General features: G+C 55.7%; 1 protein-coding gene across 1 annotated transcript; it reads right to left on the reverse strand.

Moving 5' to 3' along the window:
• Window positions 1-296: 296 nt before the first annotated feature.
• LOC140108610 (major facilitator superfamily domain-containing protein 3-like) lies at window positions 297-21,241 on the reverse strand. Its single transcript, XM_072131862.1, has 5 exons — window positions 19,410-21,241; window positions 18,761-18,908; window positions 9,554-9,660; window positions 694-803; window positions 297-608 (listed from the first exon to the last, which is right to left on the reverse strand). Exons 1-5 carry the CDS (start codon window positions 20,086-20,088, stop codon window positions 435-437), a joined length of 1,218 nt encoding a protein of 405 aa, XP_071987963.1. The 5' UTR covers window positions 20,089-21,241; the 3' UTR covers window positions 297-434.
• Window positions 21,242-22,529: the final 1,288 nt, after the last annotated feature.

The following is a 22,529-nucleotide window of genomic DNA, read 5'->3' on the forward strand; positions in this document are numbered from 1 at the left end:
ACTCTACCGGGACACCCAGGCACACACTACTCCTGATACTCTACCGGGACACCCGGGCACACACTACTCCTGATACTCTACCGGGACACCCAGGCACACACTACTCCTGATACTCTACCGGGACACCCAGGCACACACTACTCCTGATACTCTACCGGGACACCCGGGCACACACTACTCCTGATACTCTACCTGTACATCCAGGTGTTGTCGAGTGGCATCATTACCCGAGGCCCCCTACTGGACGCTTATATAAAGACCCTTGTCACATAAATAAATATCTACAGATATCTCATATTTATTAAAGTACAAAATAAACACAAAAAAAAACTAAACCATGTTTATAAAACCGGAGGCCGGGCCAGATGTCACCGCACGGAGGCCGGGCCCGATGTCATCAGTAAGCGCCTTATGCAGGGAGAGTCCAGATCTGCTTAGTGTAAGGAGGATGGAAGTCGCTGCAGGTGCAGGAGGGGGAGGCAGGAGAGGACAATAAACAGCCAGAAGGAGGAAGAAACACCGAGAGAGTCCACGAGGATCCCAGACACCGCGCCGAAAACCACTTTACCCAAAACCTCTAGAGACGACAGGAGACTGTAGTGACTGCCCTGCAGGGAGAAGAGCAACGTGTGATGTCATATCTGTATACCATGTGTCCTGTATAATGGGGTAACACTATGTGTGATGTCATACCTGTAACCCCTTGTGTGCCTGCTGGGTGCAGAGCATCATCAGGGTGAAGGTGATTGTACTGACGGCTCCGGCCAGGAAATGCTGCAGCACCAGAGTGAGGAGAAGGAAAACTGAAAGACAAATCACATCATCTGCAGCAGGAACACTTACAGTCAGGAGGTAGGTAACAACTCGCACTATTCCCCCATAATCACCTCCGAGCCACCACACCATGTACCAGGACACTGCCCCCGAGCACAGGAGATAATCTACACCATGTACCAGGACACTGCCCCCGAGCACAGCAGCCAATCTACACCATGTACCAGGACACTGCCCCCGAGCACAGCAGCCAATCTACACCATGTACCGGGACACTGCGCCCGAGCACAGCAGCCAATCTACACCATGTACCAGGACCCTGCCCCCGAGCACAGCAGCCAATCTACACCATGTACCAGGACCCTGCCCCCGAGCACAGCAGCCAATCTACACCATGTACCAGGACCCTGCCCCCGAGCACAGCAGCCAATCTACACCACGTACCGGGACCCTGCCCCCGAGCACAGCAGCCAATCTACACCACGTACCGGGACCCTGCCCCCGAGCCCAGCAGCCAATCTACACCATGTACCAGGACCCTGCCCCCGAGCCCAGCAGCCAATCTACACCATGTACCAGGACACTGCCCCCGAGCACAGCAGCCAATATACACCAAGTACCGGGACACTGTCCCCAAGCACAGCAGCCAATCTACACCATGTACCGGGACACTGCCCCCGAGCACAGCAGCCAATCTACACCATGTACCAGGACACTGCTCCCGAGCACAGCAGCCAATCTACACCATGAACCAGGACACTGTCCCCGAGCACAGCAGCCAATCTACACCATGTACCGGGACACTGCCCCCGAGCACAGGAGATAATCTACACCATGTACCAGGACCCTGCCCCCGAGCACAGCAGCCAATCTACACCATGTACCAGGACCCTGCCCCCGAGCACAGCAGCCAATCTACACCATGTACCAGGACACTGCCCCCGAGCACAGCAGCCAATCTACACCATGTACCAGGACCCTGCCCCCAAGCACAGCAGCCAATCTACACCATGTACCAGGACCCTGCCCCCGAGCACAGCAGCCAATCTACACCATGTACCAGGACCCTGCCCCCGAGCACAGCAGCCAATCTACACCATGTACCAGGACACTGCCCCCGAGCACAGGAGATAATCTAAACCATGTACCAGGACACTGCCCCCGAGCACAGCAGCCAATCTACACCATGTACCAGGACACTGCCCCCGAGCACAGCAGCCAATCTACACCATGTACCAGGACCCTGCCCCCGAGCACAGCAGCCAATCTACACCATGTACCAGGACCCTGCCACCGAGCACAGCAGCCAATCTACACCATGTACCAGGACACTGCCCCCGAGCACAGCAGCCAATCTACACCATGTACCAGGACACTGCCCCTGAACACAGCAGATAATCTACACCATGTACCGGGACCCTGCCCCAGAGCCCAGCAGCCAATCTACACCATGTACCGGGACACTGCCCCCGAGCACAGGAGATCATCTACACCATGTACCAGGACACTGCCCCCGAGCACAGCAGCCAATCTACACCATGTACCAGGACCCTGCCCCCGAGCCAATCTACACCATGTACCAGGACACTGCCCCCGAGCACAGCAGCTAATCTAAACCATGTACCAGGACCCTGCCCCCGAGCACAGCAGCCAATCTACACCATGTACCAGGACCCTGCCCCCGAGCACAGCAGCCAATCTACACCATGTACCAGGACACTGCCCCCGAGCACAGCAGCCAATCTACACCATGTACCAGGACACTACCCCCGAGCACAGGAGATAATCTACACCATGTACCAGGACACTGCCCCCGAGCACAGCAGCCAATCTACACCATGTACCAGGACACTGCCCCTGAACACAGCAGATAATCTACACCATGTACCAGGACACTGCCCCCAAGCCAATCTACACCATGTACCAGGACAATGCCCCCGAGCACAGCAGCCAATCTACACCATGTACCAGGACACTGCCCCCGAGCACAGCAGTCAATCTACATCATGTACCAGGACCCTGCCCCCGAGCACAGCAGATAATCTACACCATGTACCAGGACACTGCCCCTGAACACAGCAGATAATCTACACCATGTACCAGGACACTGCCCCCGAGCACAGGAGATAATCTACACCATGTACCAGGACCCTGCCCCCGAGCACAGCAGCCAATCTACACCATGTACCAGGACACTGCCCCCGAGCACAGCAGATAATCTACACCATGTACCAGGACACTGCCCCCGAGCACAGCAGATAATCTACACCATGTACCAGGACCCTGCCCCCGAGCACAGCAGCCAATCTACACCATGTACCAGGACACTGCCCCTGAACACAGCAGCCAATCTACACCATGTACCGGGACACTGCCCCCGAGCACAGCAGCCAATCTACACCATGTACCAGGACACTGCCCCCGAGCACAGCAGCCAATCTACACCATGTACCAGGACCCTGCCCCCGAGCACAGCAGCCAATCTACACCATGTACCAGGACACTGCTCCCGAGCACAGCAGCCAATCTACACCATGTACCAGGACACTGCCCCCGAACACAGCAGCCAATCTACACCATGTACCAGGACCCTGCCCCCGAGCACAGCAGCCAATCTACACCATGTACCAGGACACTGCTCCCGAGCACAGCAGCCAATCTACACCATGAACCAGGACACTGCCCCGAGCACAGCAGCCAATCTACACCATGTACCAGGACCCTGCCCCCGAGCACAGCAGCCAATCTATACCATGTACCAGGACACTGCCCCCGAGCACAGCAGATAATCTACACCATGTACCAGGACACTGCCCCCAAGCACAGCAGCCAATCTACACCATGTACCAGGACACTGCCCCCGAGCACAGCAGCCAATCTACACCATGTACCAGGACCCTGTCCCCGAGCACAGCAGATAATCTACACCATGTACCAGGACACTGCTCCCGAGCACAGCAGATAATCTACATCATGTACCAGGACACTGCCCCCGAGTCAAGCAGCCAATCTACACCATGTACCGGGACACTGCCCCCGAGCACAGCAGCCAATCTACACCATGTACCAGGACCCTGCCCCCGAGCACAGCAGCCAATCTACACCATGTACCAGGACACTGCCCCCGAGCACAGCAGCCAATCTACACCATGTACCAGGACACTGCCCCTGAACACAGCAGATAATCTACACAATGTACCAGGACACTGCCCCCGAGCAAGGAGATAATCTACACCATGTACCAGGACACTGCCCCCGAGCAAAGCAGCCAATCTACACCATGTACCAGGACACTGCCCCCGAGCACAGCAGCCAATCTACACCATGTACCAGGACACTGCCTCCGAGCACAGCAGCCAATCTACACCATGTACCAGGACACTGCCCCCGAGCACAGCAGCCAATCTACACCATGAACCAGGACACTGCCCCCGAGCACAGCAGCCAATCTACACCATGTACCAGGACACTGCCCCCGAGCACAGCAGCCAATCTACACCATGTACCAGGACACTGCCCCCGAGCACAGCAGCCAATCTACACCATGTACCAGGACACTGCCCCCGAGCACAGCAGCCATTCTACACCATGTACCAGGACACTGCCCCCGAGCCCAGGAGATAATCTACACCATGTACCAGGACACTGCCCCCGAGCACAGGAGATAATCTACACCATGTACCAGGACACTGCCCCCGAGCAGAGGAGATAATCTACACCATGTACCAGGACACTGCTCCCGAGCACAGCAGCCAATCTACACCATGTACCAGGACACTGCCCCCGAGCACAGCAGCCAATCTACACCATGTACCAGGACACTGCCCCCGAGGACAGCAGATAATCTACACCATGTACCAGGACACTGCCCCCAAGCACAGCAAATAATCTACACCATGTACCAGGACCCTGCCCCCGAGCACAGCAGCCAATCTACACCATGTACCAGGACCCTGCCCCCGAGCATAGCAGCCAATCTACACCATGTACCAGGACCCTGCCCCCGAGCACAGCAGATAATCTACACCATGTACCAGGACACTGCCCCCGAGCACAGCAGATAATCTACACCATGTACCAGGACACTGCCCCCGAGCACAGCAGCCAATCTACACCATGTACCAGGACACTGCCCCCGAGCACAGCAGCCAATCTACACCATGTACCAGGACACTGCCCCCGAGCACAGCAGATAATCTACACCATGTACCAGGACACTGCCCCCGAGCACAGCAGCCAATCTACACCATGTACCAGGACCCTGCCCCCGAGCACAGCAGCCAATCTACACCATGTACCAGGACACTGCCCCCCGAGCACAGCAGATAATCTACACCATGTACCAGGACACTGCCCCCGAGCACAGCAGCCAATCTACACCATGTACCAGGACCCTGCCCCCGAGCACAGCAGCCAATCTATACCATGTACCAGGACACTGCCCCCGAGCACAGCAGCCAATCTACACCATGTACCAGGACACTGCCCCCGAGCACAGCAGCCAATCTACACCATGTACCAGGACACTGCCCCCGAGCACAGCAGATAATCTACACCATGTACCAGGACACTGCCCCCGAGCACAGCAGCCAATCTACACCATGTACCAAGACACTGCCCCCGAGCACAGTAGCCAATCTACACCATGTACCAGGACACTACCCCTGAGCACAGCAGCCAATCTACACCATGTACCAGGACCCTGCCCCCGAGCACAGCAGCCAATCTACACCATGTACCAGGACACTGCCCCCGAGCACAGGAGATAATCTACACCATGTACCAGGACACTGCCCCCGAGCACAGGAGATAATCTACACCATGTACCAGGACACTGCCCCCCCGAGCACAGCAGATAATCTACACCATGTACCAGGACACTGCCCCCGAGCACAGCAGATAATCTACACCATGTACCGGGACACTGCCCCCGAGCACAGCAGCCAATCTACACCATGTACCAGGACACTGCTCCCGAGCACAGCAGCCAATCTACACCATGTACCAGGACACTGCCCCCGAGCACAGCAGCCAATCTACACCATGTACCAGGACACTGCCCCCGAGCACAGGAGATAATCTACACCATGTACCAGGACACTGCCCCCGAGCACAGCAGCCAATCTACACCATGTACCAGGACACTGCCCCCGAGGACAGCAGATAATCTACACCATGTACCAGGACACTGCCCCCAAGCACAGCAAATAATCTACACCATGTACCAGGACCCTGCCCCCGAGCACAGCAGCCAATCTACACCATGTACCAGGACCCTGCCCCCGAGCATAGCAGCCAATCTACACCATGTACCAGGACCCTGCCCCCGAGCACAGCAGATAATCTACACCATGTACCAGGACACTGCCCCCGAGCACAGCAGATAATCTACACCATGTACCAGGACACTGCCCCCGAGCACAGCAGCCAATCTACACCATGTACCAGGACACTGCCCCCGAGCACAGCAGCCAATCTACACCATGTACCAGGACACTGCCCCCGAGCACAGCAGATAATCTACACCATGTACCAGGACACTGCCCCCGAGCACAGCAGATAATCTACACCATGTACCAGGACACTGCCCCCGAGCACAGCAGCCAATCTACACCATGTACCAGGACACTGCCCCCAAGCACAGCAGATAATCTACACCATGTACCAGGACACGGCCCCCGAGCACAGCAGCCAATCTACACCATGTACCAGGACACGGCCCCCGAGCACAGCAGCCAATCTACACCATGTACCAGGACACTGCCCCCGAGCACAGCAGCCAATCTACACCATGTACCAGGACACTGCCCCCGAGCACAGCAGCCAATCTACACCATGTACCAGGACACTGCTCCCGAGCACAGCAGCCAATCTACACCATGAACCAGGACACTGCCCCCGAGCACGGCAGCCAATCTACACCATGTACCAGGACCCTGCCCCCGAGCACGGCAGCCAATCTATACCATGTACCAGGACACTGCCCCCGAGCACAGCAGCCAATCTACACCATGTACCAGGACCCTGCCCCCGAGCACAGCAGCCAATCTACACCATGTACCAGGACCCTGCCCCCGAGCACAGCAGCCAATCTACACCATGTACCAGGACCCTGCCCCCGAGCACAGCAGCCAATCTACACCATGTACCAGGACACTGCCCCCGAGCACAGCAGCCAATCTACACCATGTACCAGGACACTGCCCCCGAGCACAGCAGCCAATCTACACCATGTACCAGGACACTGCCCCCGAGCACAGCAGCCAATCTACACCATGTACCAGGACACTGCGCCCGAGCACAGCAGATAATCTACACCATGTACCGGGACTCTGCCCCCGAGCACAGCAGATAATCTACACCATGTACCAGGACCCTGCCCCCAAGCACAGCAGCCAATCTACACCATGTACCAGGACCCTGCCCCCGAGCCAATCTACACCATGTACCAGGACACTGCCCCCGAGCACAGCAGCCAATCTACACCAAGTACCAGGACACTGCCCGCGAGCCCAGCAGCCAATCTACACCATGTACCAGGACCCTGCCCCCAAGCACAGCAGCCAATCTACACCATGTACCAGGACCCTGCCCCCGAGCCAATCTACACCATGTACCAGGACACTGCCCCCGAGCACAGCAGCCAATCTACACCAAGTACCAGGACACTGCCCGCGAGCCCAGCAGCCAATCTACACCATGTACCAGGACACTGCCCCCGAGCACAGCAGCCAATCTACACCATGTACCAGGACACTGCCCCCGAGCACAGCAGCCAATCTACACCATGTACCAGGACACTGCCCCCGAGCACAGCAGCCAATCTACACCATGTACCAGGACACTGCCCCCCGAGCACAGCAGCCAATCTACACCATGTACCAGGACACTGCCCCCGAGCACAGCAGCCAATCTACACCATGTACCGGGACACTGCCCCCGAGCACAGCAGCCAATCTACACCATGTACCAGGACACTGCCACCGAGCACAGCAGATAATCTACACCATGTACCAGGACCCTGCCCCCGAGCCAATCTACACCATGTACCAGGACACTGCCCCCGAGCACAGCAGCCAATCTACACCAAGTACCAGGACACTGCCCGCGAGCCCAGCAGCCAATCTATACCATGTACCAGGACACTGCCCCCGAGCACAGCAGCCAATCTACTCCATGTACCAGGACACTGCCCCCGAGCACAGCAGATAATCTACACCATGTACCAGGACACTGCCCCCGAGCACAGCAGCCAATCTACACCATGTACCAGGAGACTGCCCCCGAGCACAGCAGATAATCTACACCATGTACCAGGACACTGCCCCCGAGCACAGCAGCCAATCTACACCATGTACCAGGACACTGCCCCCGAGCACAGCAGCCAATCTACACCATGTACCAGGACACTGCCCCCGAGCACAGCAGCCAATCTACACCATGTACCAGGACACTGCGCCCGAGCACAGCAGATAATCTACACCATGTACCGGGACTCTGCCCCCGAGCCAATCTACACCATGTACCAGGACACTGCCCCCGAGCACAGCAGATAATCTACACCATGTACCAGGACACTGCCCCCGAGCACAGCAGATAATCTACACCATGTACAAGGACCCTGCCCCCGAGCACAGCAGCCAATCTACACCATGTACCAGGACCCTGCCCCCGAGCACAGCAGATAATCTACACCATGTACCAGGACACTGCCCCCGAGCACAGCAGCCAATCTACACCATGTACCAGGACACTGCCCCCAAGCACAGCAGATAATCTACACCATGTACCAGGACACTGCCCCCGAGCACAGCAGCCAATCTACACCATGTACCAGGACCCTGCCCCCGAGCACAGCAGCCAATCTACACCATGTACCAGGACCCTGCCCACGAGCACAGCAGCCAATCTACACCATGTACCAGGACACTGCCCCCGAGCACAGCAGATAATCTACACCATGTACCGGGACCCTGCCCCCGAGCACAGCAGATAATCTACACCATGTACCAGGACACTGCCCCCGAGCACAGCAGCCAATCTACACCATGTACGAGGACACTGCCCCCGAGCACAGCAGATAATCTACACCATGTACCAGGACCCTGCCCCCGAGCACAGCAGATAATCTACACCATGTACCGGGACTCTGCATTTGAGCACAGCAGCCAATCTACACCATGTACCAGGACACTGCCCCCGAGCACAGCAGCCAATCTACACCATGTACCAGGACACTGCCCCCGAGCACAGGAGATAATCTACACCATGTACCAGGACACTGCCCCCGAGCACAGCAGCCAATCTACACCATGAACCAGGACCCTGCCCCCCGAGCACAGCAGCCAATCTACACCATGTACCAGGACACTGCCCCCGAGCACAGCAGCCAATCTACACCATGTACCAGGACCCTGCCCCCGAGCACAGCAGCCAATCTACACCATGTACCAGGACACTGCCCCCGAGCACAGCAGCCAATCTACACCATGTACCAGGACACTGCCCCCGAGCACAGCAGATAATCTACACCATGTACCGGGACTCTGCATTTGAGCACCTAGAAACCTTTGGTGTCATATTAAAGGAGTTATTACTGGGATTATTATTACTGGTATTATTATTACTGGGATTATTATTACTGGGATTGCGCTGTGAATAATTATGAATTTGATCTAATAGATGGAATATTGTTTTGCTCTCCTCGCGGTCTATGTAACCCCAGGCTTTCTTTGTCTGGATCTGTTTTGGATCACTTACCATGGGTGGGACCACTTACCTGTCACACTGCCGCCGTCTTTACCCAAGGAAGAAAGAAGAAAAGTCTGTAGCACAAGACAGGAGACCCGCAGAATAAGGAGCTTCCGCAGCAGCAGGTGCAGGCGCCTGGACAATGAAAGGTTAAATAAGAAACTACATCAGACCCACAGCAGTCTCCACCAGGAAATCAGGAGGAGGAAAGTCCAAAGGTCATGTGGAAGAAATGGTTATTGTATGGCCTCCATCCCCAGCCTCTGCTACACAGAGACCCTGACTGTACCCCAGTAATGTTAGTGTATGGCCTCCATCCCCAGCCTCACCTACACAGAGACCCTGGCTGTATCCCAGTAATGTTAGTGTATGGCCTCCATCCCCAGCCTCCCCTACACAGAGACCCTGCCTGTACCCCAGTAATGTCAGTGTATGGCCTCCATCCCCAGCCTCCCCTACACAGAGACCCTGCCTGTAAACCAGTAATGTCAGTGTATGGCCTCCATCCCCAGCCTCCCCTACACAGAGACCCGGGCTGTACCCCAGTAATGTCAGTGTATGGTCTCCATCCCCAGCCTCCCCTACACAGAGACCCGGGCTGTACCCCAGTAATGTCAGTGTATGGCCTCCATCCCCAGCCTCCGCTACACAGAGACCCTGGCTGTACCCCAGTAATGTCAGTGTATGGCCTCCATCCCCAGCCTCCGCTACACAGAGACCCGGGCTGTACCCCAGTAATGTCAGTGTATGGCCTCCATCCCCAGCCTCCCCTACACAGAGACCCGGGCTGTACCCCAGTAATGTCAGTGTATGGCCTCCATCCCCAGCCTCCGCTACACAGAGACCCTGGCTGTACCCCAGTAATGTCAGTGTATGGCCTCCATCCCCAGTCTCCCCTACACAGAGACCCTGCCTGTACCCCAGTAATGTCACTGTATGGCCTCCATCCCCAGCCTCCGCTACACACAGACCCTGGCTGTACCCCAGTATTGTCACTGTATGGCCTCCATCCCCAGCCTCCCCTACACAGAGACCCTGGCTGTACCCCAGTAATGTCAGTGTATGGCCTCCATCCCCAGCCTCCGCTACACACAGACCCTGGCTGTACCCCAGTATTGTCACTGTATGGCCTCCATCCCCAGCCTCCGCTACACAGAGACCCGGGCTGTACCCCAGTAATGTCAGTGTATGGCCTCCATCCCCAGCCTCCCCTACACAGAGACCCTGGCTGTGCCCCAGTAATGTCAGTGTATGGCCTCCATCCCCAGCCTCCGCTACACAGAGACCCTGCCTGTACCCCAGTAATGTCAGTGTATGGTCTCCATCCCCAGCCTCCCCTACACAGAGACCCTGACTGTACCCCAGTAATGTCAATGTATGGCCTCCATCCCCAGCCTCCGCTACACAGAGACCCTAGCTGTACCCCAGTAATGTCAGTGTATGGCCTCCATCCCCAGCCTCCGCTACACAGAGACCCTGCCTGTACCCCAGTAATGTCAGTGTATGGCCTCCATCCCCAGCCTCTGCTACACAGAGACCCTGGCTGTACCCCAGTAATGTCAGTGTATGGCCTCCATCCCCAGCCTCCGCTACACAGAGACCCTGGCTGTGCCCCAGTAATGTCAGTGTATGGCCTCCATCCCCAGCCTCTCCTACACAGAGACCCGGGCTGTACCCCAGTAATGTCAGTGTATGGCCTCCATCCCCAGCCTCCGCTACACAGAGACCCGGGCTGTACCCCAGTAATGTCAGTGTATGGCCTCCTTCCCCAGCCTCCGCTACACAGAGAACCTGGCTGTACCCCAGTAATGTCAGTGTATGGTCTCCATCCCCAGCCTCCGCTACACAGAGACCCTGCCTGTACCCCAGTAATGTCAGTGTATGGCCTCCATCCCCAGCCTCCCCTACACAGAGACCCTGGCTGTACCCCAGCAATGTCAATGTATGGTCTCCATCCCCAGCCTCCCCTACACAGAGACCCGGGCTGTACCCCAGTAATGTCAGTGTATGGCCTCCATCCCCAGCCTCCGCTACACAGAGACCCTGGCTGTACCCCAGTAATGTCACTGTATGGCCTCCATCCCCAGCCTCCGCTACACAGAGACCCTGGCTGTACCCCAGTTATGTCACTGTATGGCCTCCATCCCCAGCCTCCGCTACACAGAGACGCGGGCTGTACCACAGTAATGTCAGTGTGTGGCCTCCATTCCCAGCCTCCGCTACACAGAGACCCTGGCTGTACCCCAGTAATGTCAGTGTATGGTCTCCATCCCCAGCCTCCGCTACACAGAGACCCTGGCCGTACCCCAGTAATGTCAGTGTATTGCCTCCATCCCCAGCCTCCGCTACACAGAGACCCTGGCTGTACCCCAGTAATGTCAGTGTATGGCCTCCATCCCCATCCTCCCCTACACAGAGACCCGGGCTGTACCCCAGTAATGTCAGTGTATGGTCTCCATCCCCAGCCTCCCCTACACAGACACCCTGGCTGTACCCCAGTAATGTCAGTGTATGGCCTCCATCCCCAGCCTCCGCTACATAGAGACCATAGCTGTACCCCAGTAATGTCAGTGTATGGTCTCCATCCCCAGCCTCCCCTACACAGAGACCCTGCCTGTACCCCAGTAATGTCAGTGTATGGCCTCCATCCCCAGCCTCCCCTACACAGAGACCCTGGCTGTACCCCAGTAATGTCAGTGTATGGCCTCCATTCCCAGCCTCCCCTACACAGAGACCCGGGCTGTACCCCAGTAATGTCAGTGAATGGCCTCCATTCCTAGCCTCCGCTACACAGAGACCCTGGCTGTTACCCCAGTAATGTCAGTGTATGGCCTCCATCCCCAGCCTCCCCTACACAGAGACCCTGGCTGTACCCCAGTAATGTCAGTGTATGGTCTCCATCCCCAGCCTCCCCTACACAGGGACCAGGGCTGTACCCCAGTAATGTCAGTGTATGGCCTCCATACACAGCCTCCGCTACACAGAGACCCTGGCTGTACCCCAGTTATGTCAGTGTATGGCCTCCATCCCCAGCCTCCCCTACACAGAGACCCTGGCTGTGCCGTAGTAATGTCAGTGTATGGCCTCCATCCCCAGCCTCCGCTACACAGAGACCCTGGCTGTACCCCAGTAATGTCCGTGTATGGTCTCCAACCCCAGCCTCCCCTACACAGAGACCCGGGCTGTACCCCAGTAATGTCAGTGTATGGCCTCCATCCCCAGCCTCCGCTACACAGAGACCCTGCCTGTACCCCAGTAATGTCACTGTATGGCCTCCATCCACAGCCTCCGCTACACAGAGACCCGGGCTGTACCCCAGTAATGTCAGTGTATGGCCTCCATCCCCAGCCTCCGCTACACAGAGACCCTGACTGTACCCCAGTAATGTCAGTGTATGGCCTCCATCCCCAGCCTCCCCTACACAGAGACCCTGGCTGTACCCCAGTAATGTCAGTGTATGGCCTCCATCTCCAGCCTCCGCTACACAGAGACCCTGCCTGTACCCCAGTAATGTCAGTGTATAGCCTCCATCCCCAGCCTCCGCTACACAGAGACCCTGGCTGTACCCCAGTAATGTCAGTGTATGGTCTCCATCCCCAGCCTCCCCTACACAGAGACCCTGGCTGTACCCCAGTATTGTCAGTGTATGGCCTCCATCCCCAGCCTCCGCTACACAGAGACCCTGCCTGTACCCCAGTAATGTCACTGTATGGCCTCCATCCCCAGCCTCCGCTACACAGAGACCCTGGCTGTACCCCAGTAATGTCAGTGTATGGTCTCCATCCCCAGCCTCCGCTACACAGAGACCCTGGCTGTACCCCAGTAATGTCAGTGTATGGCCTCCATCCCCAGCCTCCGCTACACAGAGACCCGGGCTGTACCCCGGTAATGTCAGTGTATGGTCTCCATCCCCAGCCTCCGCTACACAGAGACCCCGACTGTACCCCAGTAATATCAGTGTATGGTCTCCATCCCCAGCCTCCCCAACACGGAGACCCTGGCTGTACCCCAGTAATGTCAGTGTATGGCCTCCATCCCCAGCCTCACCTACACAGAGACCCGGGCTGTACCGTGGTAATGTCAGTGTATGGTCTCCATCCTCAGCCTCCCCAACACGGAGACCATGCCTGTACCCCAGTAATGTCAGTGTATGGCCTCCATCCCCAGCCTCACCTACACAGAGACCCGGGCTGTACCGTGGTAATGTCAGTGTATGGTCTCCATCCTCAGCCTCCGCTACACAGAGACCCTAGCTGTACCCCAGTAATGTCAGTGTATGGCCTCCATCCCCAGCCTCCGCTACACAGAGACCCTGGCTGTACCCCAGTAATGTCAGTGTATGGCCTCCATCTCCAGCCTCCGCTACACAGAGACCCTGGTTGTAGCCCAGTAATGTCAGTGTATGGCCTCCATCCCCAGCCTCCGCTACACAGAGACCCTGGCTGTTCCCCAGTAATGTCAGTGTATGGCCTCCATCCCCAGCCTCCGCTACACAGAGACCCTGGCTGTTCCCCAGTAATGTCAGTGTATGGCCTCCATCCCCAGCCTCCGCTACACAGAGACCCGGGCTGTACCCCAGTAATGTCAGTGCATGGTCTCCATCCCCAGCCTATCCTACACAGGGACCCGGGCTGTACCCCAGTAATGTCAGTGTATGGCCTCCATCCCCAGCCTCCGCTACACAGAGACCCTGGCTGTACCCCAGTAATGTCAGTGTATGGCCTCCATCCCCAGCCTCCCCTACACAGAGACCCTGGCTGTACCCCAGTAATGTCAGTGTATGGCCTCCATCCCCAGCCTCCCCTACACAGAGACCCTGGCTGTACCCCAGTAATGTCAGTGTATGGCCTCCATCCCCAGCCTCACCTACACAGAGACCCTGACTGTACTCCGGTAATGTCACTGTGTGGCCTCCATCCCCAGCCTCCCCTACACAGAGACCCTGACTGTACCCCAGTAATGTCAGTGTATTGCCTCCATCCCCAGCTTCCGCTACACAGAGACCCTGGCTGTACCCCAGTAAAGTCACTGTGTGGCCTCCATCCCCAGCCTCCCCTACACAGAGACCCGGGCTGTACCCCAGTAATGTCATTGTATGGCCTCCATCCCCAGCCTCCGCTACACAGAGACCCTGCCTGTACCCCAGTAATGTCAGTGTATGGCCTCCATCCCCAGCCTTCCCTACACAGAGGCCCTGACTGTACCCCAGTAATGTCCGTGTATGGCCTCCATCCCCAGCCTCCGCTACACAGAGACCCTGGCTGTACCCCAGTAATGTCAGTGTATGGCCTCCATCCCCAGCCTCCCCTACACAGAGACCCTGGCTGTACCCCAGTAATGTCAGTGTATGGCCTCCATCCCCAGCCTCCCCTACACAGAGACCCTGGCTGTACCCCAGTAATGTCAGTGTATGGCCTCCATCCCCAGCCTCACCTACACAGAGACCCTGACTGTACTCCGGTAATGTCACTGTGTGGCCTCCATCCCCAGCCTCCGCTACACAGAGACCCTGACTGTACTCCGGTAATGTCACTGTGTGGCCTCCATCCCCAGCCTCCCCTACACAGAGACCCTGACTGTACCCCAGTAATGTCAGTGTATTGCCTCCATCCCCAGCCTCCGCTACACAGAGACCCTGGCTGTACCCCAGTAAAGTCACTGTGTGGCCTCCATCCCCAGCCTCCCCTACACAGAGACCCGGGCTGTACCCCAGTAATGTCATTGTATGGCCTCCATCCCCAGCCTCCGCTACACAGAGACCCTGCCTGTACCCCAGTAATGTCAGTGTATGGCCTCCATCCCCAGCCTTCCCTACACAGAGGCCCTGACTGTACCCCAGTAATGTCCGTGTATGGTCTCCATCCCCAGCCTCCCCTACACAGAGACCCTGGCTGTACCCCAGTAATGTCAGTGTATGGCCTCCATCCCCAGCCTCCGCTACACAGAGACCATGCCTGTACCCCAGTAATGTCAGTGTATGGTCTCCATCCCCAGCCTCCGCTACACAGAGACCCTGGCTGTACCCCAGTAATGTCAGTGTATGGCCTCCATCCCCAGCCTCACCTACACAGAGACCCTGACTGTACCCCAGTAATGTCACTGTGTGGCCTCCATCCCCAGCCTCCGCTACACAGAGACCCTGGCTGTACCCCAGTAATGTCACTGTATGGCCTCCATCCCCAGCCTCCGCTACACAGAGAGCCTGCCTGTACCCCAGTAATGTCAATGTATGGTCTTCATCCCCAGCCTCCCCTACACAGAGACCCTGGCTGTACCCCAGTAATGTCAGTGTATGGCCTCCATCCCCAGCCTCCGCTACACAGAGACCCTGCCTGTACCCCAGTAATGTCAGTGTATGCTCTCCATCCCCAGCCTCCGCTACACAGAGACCCTGGCTGTACCCCAGTAATGTCACTGTGTGGCCTCCATCCCCAGCCTCCGCTACACAGGGACCCTGGCTGTACCCCAGTAATGTCACTGTATGGCCTCCATCCCCAGCCTCCGCTACACAGAGACCCTGGCTGTACCCCAGTAATGTCACTGTGTGGCCTCCATCCCCAGCCTCCGCTACAGAGACCCTGGCTGTACCCCAGTAATGTCACTGTGTGGCCTCCATCCCCAGCCTCCGCTACACAGAGACCCGGGCTGTACCCCAGTAATGTCAGTGTATGGCCTCCATCCCCAGCCTCCCCTACACAGAGACCCTGGCTGTACCCCAGTAATGTCAGTGTATGGCCTCCATCCCCAGCCTCCGCTACACAGAGACCCTGCCTGTACCCCAGTAATGTCAGTGTATGGTCTCCATCCCCAGCCTCCGCTACACAGAGACCCTGGCTGTACCCCAGTAATGTCACTGTGTGGCCTCCATCCCCAGCCTTCGCTACACAGAGACCCTGGCTGTACCCCAGTAATGTCACTGTATGGCCTCCATCCCCAGCCTCCCCTACACAGAGACCCTGGCTGTACCCCAGTAATGTCAGTGTATGGCCTCCATCCCCAGCCTCCGCTACACAGAGACCCTGCCTGTACCCCAGTAATGTCAGTGTATGGTCTCCATCCCCAGCCTCCGCTACACAGAGACCCTGGCTGTACCCCAGTAATGTCACTGTGTGGTCTCCATCCCCAGCCTCCGCTACACAGAGACCCTGGCTGTACCCCAGTAATGTCACTGTATGGCCTCCATCCCCAGCCTCCCCTACACAGAGACCCTGGCTGTACCCCAGTAATGTCAGTGTATGGCCTCCATCCCCAGCCTCCGCTACACAGAGACCCTGCCTGTACCCCAGTAATGTCAGTGTATGGTCTCCATCCCCAGCCTCCGCTACACAGAGACCCTGGCTGTACCCCAGTAATGTCACTGTATGGCCTCCATCCCCAGCCTCCGCTACACAGAGAGCCTGCCTGTACCCCAGTAATGTCAATGTATGGTCTCCATCCCCAGCCTCCCCTACACAGAGACCCTGGCTGTACCCCAGTAATGTCAGTGTATGGCCTCCATCCCCAGCCTCCGCTACACAGAGACCCTGGCTGTACCCCAGTAATGTCACTGTATGGCCTCCATCCCCAGCCTCCGCTACACAGAGACCCTGGCTGTACCCCAGTAATGTCAGTGTATGGTCACCATCCTCAGCCTCCGCTACACAGAGACCCTGGCTATACCCCAGTAATGTCAGTGTATGGCCTCCATCCCCAGCCTCCGCTACACAGAGACCCTGGCTGTACCCCAGTAATGTCACTGTATGGCCTCCATCCCCAGCCTCCGCTACACAGAGAGCCTGCCTGTACCCCTGTAATGTCAATGTATGGTCTCCATCCCCAGCCTCCCCTACACAGAGACCCTGCCTGTACCCCAGTAATGTCAGTGTATGGCCTCCATCCCCAGCCTCACCTACACAGAGACCCAGGCTGTACCCCAGTAATGTCACTGTATGGCCTCCATCCCCAGCCTCCGCGACACAGAGACTCTGGCTGTACCCCAGTAATGTCAGTGTATGGCCTCCATCCCCAGCCTCCGCTACACAGAGACCCTGGCTGTGCCCCAGTAATGTCAGTGTATGGCCTCCATCCCCAGCCTCCGCTACACAGAGACCATGGCTGTACCCCAGTAATGTCAGTGTATGGCCTCCATCCCCAGCCTCCCCTACACAGAGACCCTGCCTGTACCCCAGTAATGTCAGTGTATGGCCTCCATCCCCAGCCTCCCCTACACAGAGACCCTGACTGTGCCCCAGTAATGTCAGTGTATGGCCTCCATCCCCAGCCTCCGCTACACAGAGACCCTGGCTGTACCCCAGTAATGTCAGTGTATGGCCTCCATCCCCAGCCTCCGCTACACAGAGACCCTGCCTGTACCCCAGTAATGTCAGTGTATGGCCTCCATCCCCAGCTTCCCCTACACAGAGACCCTGGCTGTACCCCAGTAATGTCAGTGTATGGCCTCCATCCCCAGCCTCTGCTACACAGAGACCCGGGCTGTACCCCAGTAATGTCAGTGTATGGCCTCCATCCCCAGCCTCCGCTACACAGAGACCCGGGCTGTACCCCAGTAATGTCAGTGTATGGTCTCCATCCCCAGCTTCCCCTACACAGAGACCCTGGCTGTATCCCAGTAATGTCAGTGTATGGCCTCCATCCCCAGCCTCCGCTACACAGAGACCCGGGCTGTACCAGAGTAATGTCACTGTATGGCCTCCATCCCCAGCCTCCCCTACACAGAGACCCGGGCTGTATCCCAGTAATGTCAGTGTATGGTCTCCATCCCCAGCCTCCGCTACACAGAGACCCGGGCTGTACCCCAGTAATGTCAGTGTATGGCCTCCATCCCCAGCCTCCCCTACACAGAGAGCCTGCCTGTACCCCAGTAATGTCAATGTATGGCCTCCATCCCCAGCCTCCCCTACACAGAGACCCTGGCTGTACCCCAGTAATGTCAGTGTATGGCCTCCATCCCCAGCCTCCCCTACACAGAGACCCTGACTGTACCCCAGTAATGTCAATGTATGGCCTCCATCCCCAGCCTCCCCTACACAGAGACCCTGGCTATACCCCAGTAATGTCAGTGTATGGCCTCCATCCCCAGCCTCCCCTACACAGAGACCCTGACTGTACCCCAGTAATGTCAGTGTATGGCCTCCATCCCCAGCCTCCGCTACACAGAGACCCTGGCTGTACCCCAGTAATGTCACTGTATGTCTGGCACATCACATACCCTGGGGGTAAGTACTTCACCACTTACCTACCTTTCCTCAGGAGAAAACCCCCAGCAACAGATCCAACAATGGAGAAGCCCAATGACAGGATCCCATTCCAGAATCCCAACGCAGCCGGAGAGACACCGTGATCCAGCAGGAGCAGGGGGACCATACTGAGGGAGCCCTGCTCACCTGAGGAAGTGACACCACATCAGCGCACGTCACATGTTAGACAGGGAGCGCGGCGGGGGGCAGCAGGGAGCGTGGCAAGGGGCGGCCGGGGGGCACGGAGAGGAGCGGCCCGGGGGCACAGAAGGGAGCACCCCGGGGGCACGGAAAGGAGCGACCCGGGGGCACGGAGAGCAGCGGCCCGGGGGCACGGAGAGGAGCGGCCGGGGGGCACGGAGAGGAGCGGCCCGGGGGGCACGTAGAGGAGCGGCCGGGGGGCACGGAGAGGAGCGGCCGGGGGGCACGGAGAGGAGCGGCCCGGGGGGCACGGAGAGGAGCGGCCGGGGGGCACGGAGAGGAGCGGCCGGGGGGCACGGAGAGGAGCGGCCCGGGGGGCACGGAAGGGAGCGGCCCGGGGGGCACGGAGAGGAGCGGCCCGGGGGGCACGGAGAGGAGCGGCCCGGGGGCACGGAAAGCCAAATTTGGGGAAATATTGCGTTAGTCCCAGAAGTCCCCACTACTCACCCAGCTTGTAGACCAGGACATAGACGGCGGTCCACACAGTCCCCGGAGCGGTGACCACCCCTCGGACCACATCGGGCAGTCTCAGCGCCGGTCCACAGCTCTGCCGGTTTCCGTGACATCTTGACTCTTCTCTAAGCGTCGTTGACCACAAAGCACAAAGCGTCGCCAAGAGGTAACCCAGGGAGAGCAGCAGGAAGACCCCCCGCCAGCCCAGACGATGGAGCACGGCCAGGGCCCCCCCTCCGGCCAGCACCGAGCCCAGCTTGTAGGCCACCACCTGCACCGAGTTACCCAGGCCCAGCTGCTCCTTGTCCAGCACCGCCACCGTCACGGCATCCAATGCCACGTCCTGCATGGACGACAAGATGTGCATGAGGAGGAGCAGCCACGCCAGAGGGGTGAAGGTGTCCTGCAGGGGCAGCACAGAGCACAGAGCACAGCAGGTGCACAGGCCCCCAGTGCTGAGCACCAGCCAAGTCTGACGGAGGAAAACTCCATCCACCAATGGAGACCACAAGAACTTGAGCAGCCATGGCAGGTAGAGCGCTCGGGTCAGCCCGATGTGTGACAGCGACAGCCCCTGGGAACGCAGCAGCACCGGGAGGAGGCCGGACTGGAGCCCATAGGGGAAGCCCTGCACCAGATACAGGACACCAAGGGAGAGGAATGGACCGGACATAGTACACAGGCCCAGGAGGGTCACAGGTCACCGAGCATGAGGAGGTACAGGAGGGTCACAGGTCACCGAGCATCAGGAGGTACAGGAGGGTCACAGGTCACCGAGCATGAGGAGGTACAGGAGGGTCACAGGTCACCGAGCATCAGGAGGTACAGGAGGGTCACAGGTCACCGAGCATGAGGAGGTACAGGAGGGTCACAGGTCACCGAGCATCAGGAGGTACAGGAGGGTCACAGGTCACCGAGCATCAGGAGGTACAGGAGGGTCACAGGTCATCGAGCATCAGGAGGTACAGGAGGGTCACAGGTCACCGAGCATCAGGAGGTACAGGAGGGTCACAGGTCACCGAGCCTCAGGGGATAGAGGAAGGTCACAGGTCACCAAGGGTCATGGAATAGAGAAGGGTCAAAGGTCACTGAGCCTCAGGGGAAAGAGGTGGGTCACAGGTCACCGAGCATCAGGAGATACAGGAGGGTCACAGGTCACCGAGCATCAGGAGGTAAAGGAGGGTCACAGGTCACCGAGCATCAGGAGATACAGGAGGGTCACAGGTCACCGAGCATCAGGAGGTAAAGGAGGGTCACAGGTCACCGAGCATCAGGAGATACGGGAGGGTCAAAGGTCACCGAGCCTCAGGGGATAGGGGAAGGTCACAGGTCACCAAGGGTCATAGGTCACTGAGCCTCAGGGGAAAGAGGTGGGTCACAGGTCACCAAGTGTCAGGGGATAGAGAAAAGTCACAGGTCACCGAGCGTCAGGGGACAGAGAAAAGTCGCAGGTCACCGAACTTCAGGGGATAGAGAAGGGTCACAGGTTACCGAGCGTCAGGGGATAGATGAGGGTCACAGGTCACCGAGCCTCAGGGGATAGATGAGGGTCACAGGTCACCGAGCCTCAGGGGATAGAGGAGGGTCACAGGTCACCGAGCCTCAGGGGATAGAGGAGGGTCACAGGTCGCCGAGCGTCAAGAAATAGAGGAGGGTCACAGGTCACCGAGCCTCAGGGGATAGAGAAGGGTCAAAGGTCACCAAGCCTCAGGGGATAGAGAAGGGTCAAAGGTCACCAAGGGTCATGAGATAGAAAAGGGTGCTGGCAATTATTAGGAGAAAAACAAAACATCTGGAAGACAAAGAAGAGACGTCAATTATATCCCCTGTATGAGAGGTGTAATATACAGGATATTATATATATATATACAGTGTATAATGTACAGGATATTATATATATATACAGTGTATAATGTACAGGATATTATATATATATATACAGTGTATAATGTACAGGATATTATATATATACACAGTGTATAATGTACAGGATATTATATATATATATATATATATACAGTGTATAATATACAGGATATTATATATATATACAGTGTATAATGTACAGGATATTATATATATATATATACAGTGTATAATGTACAGGATATTATATATATATATATACAGTGTATAATGTACAGGATATTATATATATATATACAGTGTATAATGTACAGGATATTATATATATATATACAGTGTATAATGTACAGGATATTATATATATATACAGTGTATAATGTACAGGATATTATATATATATACAGTGTATAATGTACAGGATATTATATATATATATATACAGTGTATAATGTACAGGATATTATATATATATATATACAGTGTATAATGTACAGGATATTATATATATATATATATATATATATATATATATATATATATATATATATATATATATATATATACAGTGTATAATGTACAGGATATTATATATATATACAGTGTATAATGTACAGGATATTATATATATACAGTGTATAATGTACAGGATGTTATATATATATATACAGTGTATAATGTACAGGATATTATATATATATATATATATATACAGTGTATAATGTACAGGATATATATATATATATATACAGTGTATAATGTACAGGATATTATATATATATATATATATACAGTGTATAATGTACAGGATATTATATATATATATACACAGTGTATAATGTACAGGATATTATATATATATACAGTGTATAATGTGCAGGATATTATATATATATATACAGTGTATAATGTACAGGATATTATATATATATACACAGTGTATAATGTACAGGATATTATATATATATACAGTGTATAATGTACAGGATATTATATATATATATATATATATATACAGTGTATAATGTACAGGATGTTATATATATATATACAGTGTATAATGTACAGGATATTATATATATATACAGTGTATAATGTACAGGATATTATATATATATACAGTGTATAATGTACAGGATATTATATATATATATATACAGTGTATAATGTACAGGATATTATATATATATATATATATACAGTGTATAATGTACAGGATATTATATATATATACAGTGTATAATGTACAGG

This window comes from Engystomops pustulosus, unplaced genomic scaffold (assembly GCF_040894005.1).
Source record: "Engystomops pustulosus unplaced genomic scaffold, aEngPut4.maternal MAT_SCAFFOLD_157, whole genome shotgun sequence".
Classification (NCBI taxonomy): domain Eukaryota; kingdom Metazoa; phylum Chordata; class Amphibia; order Anura; family Leptodactylidae; genus Engystomops; species Engystomops pustulosus.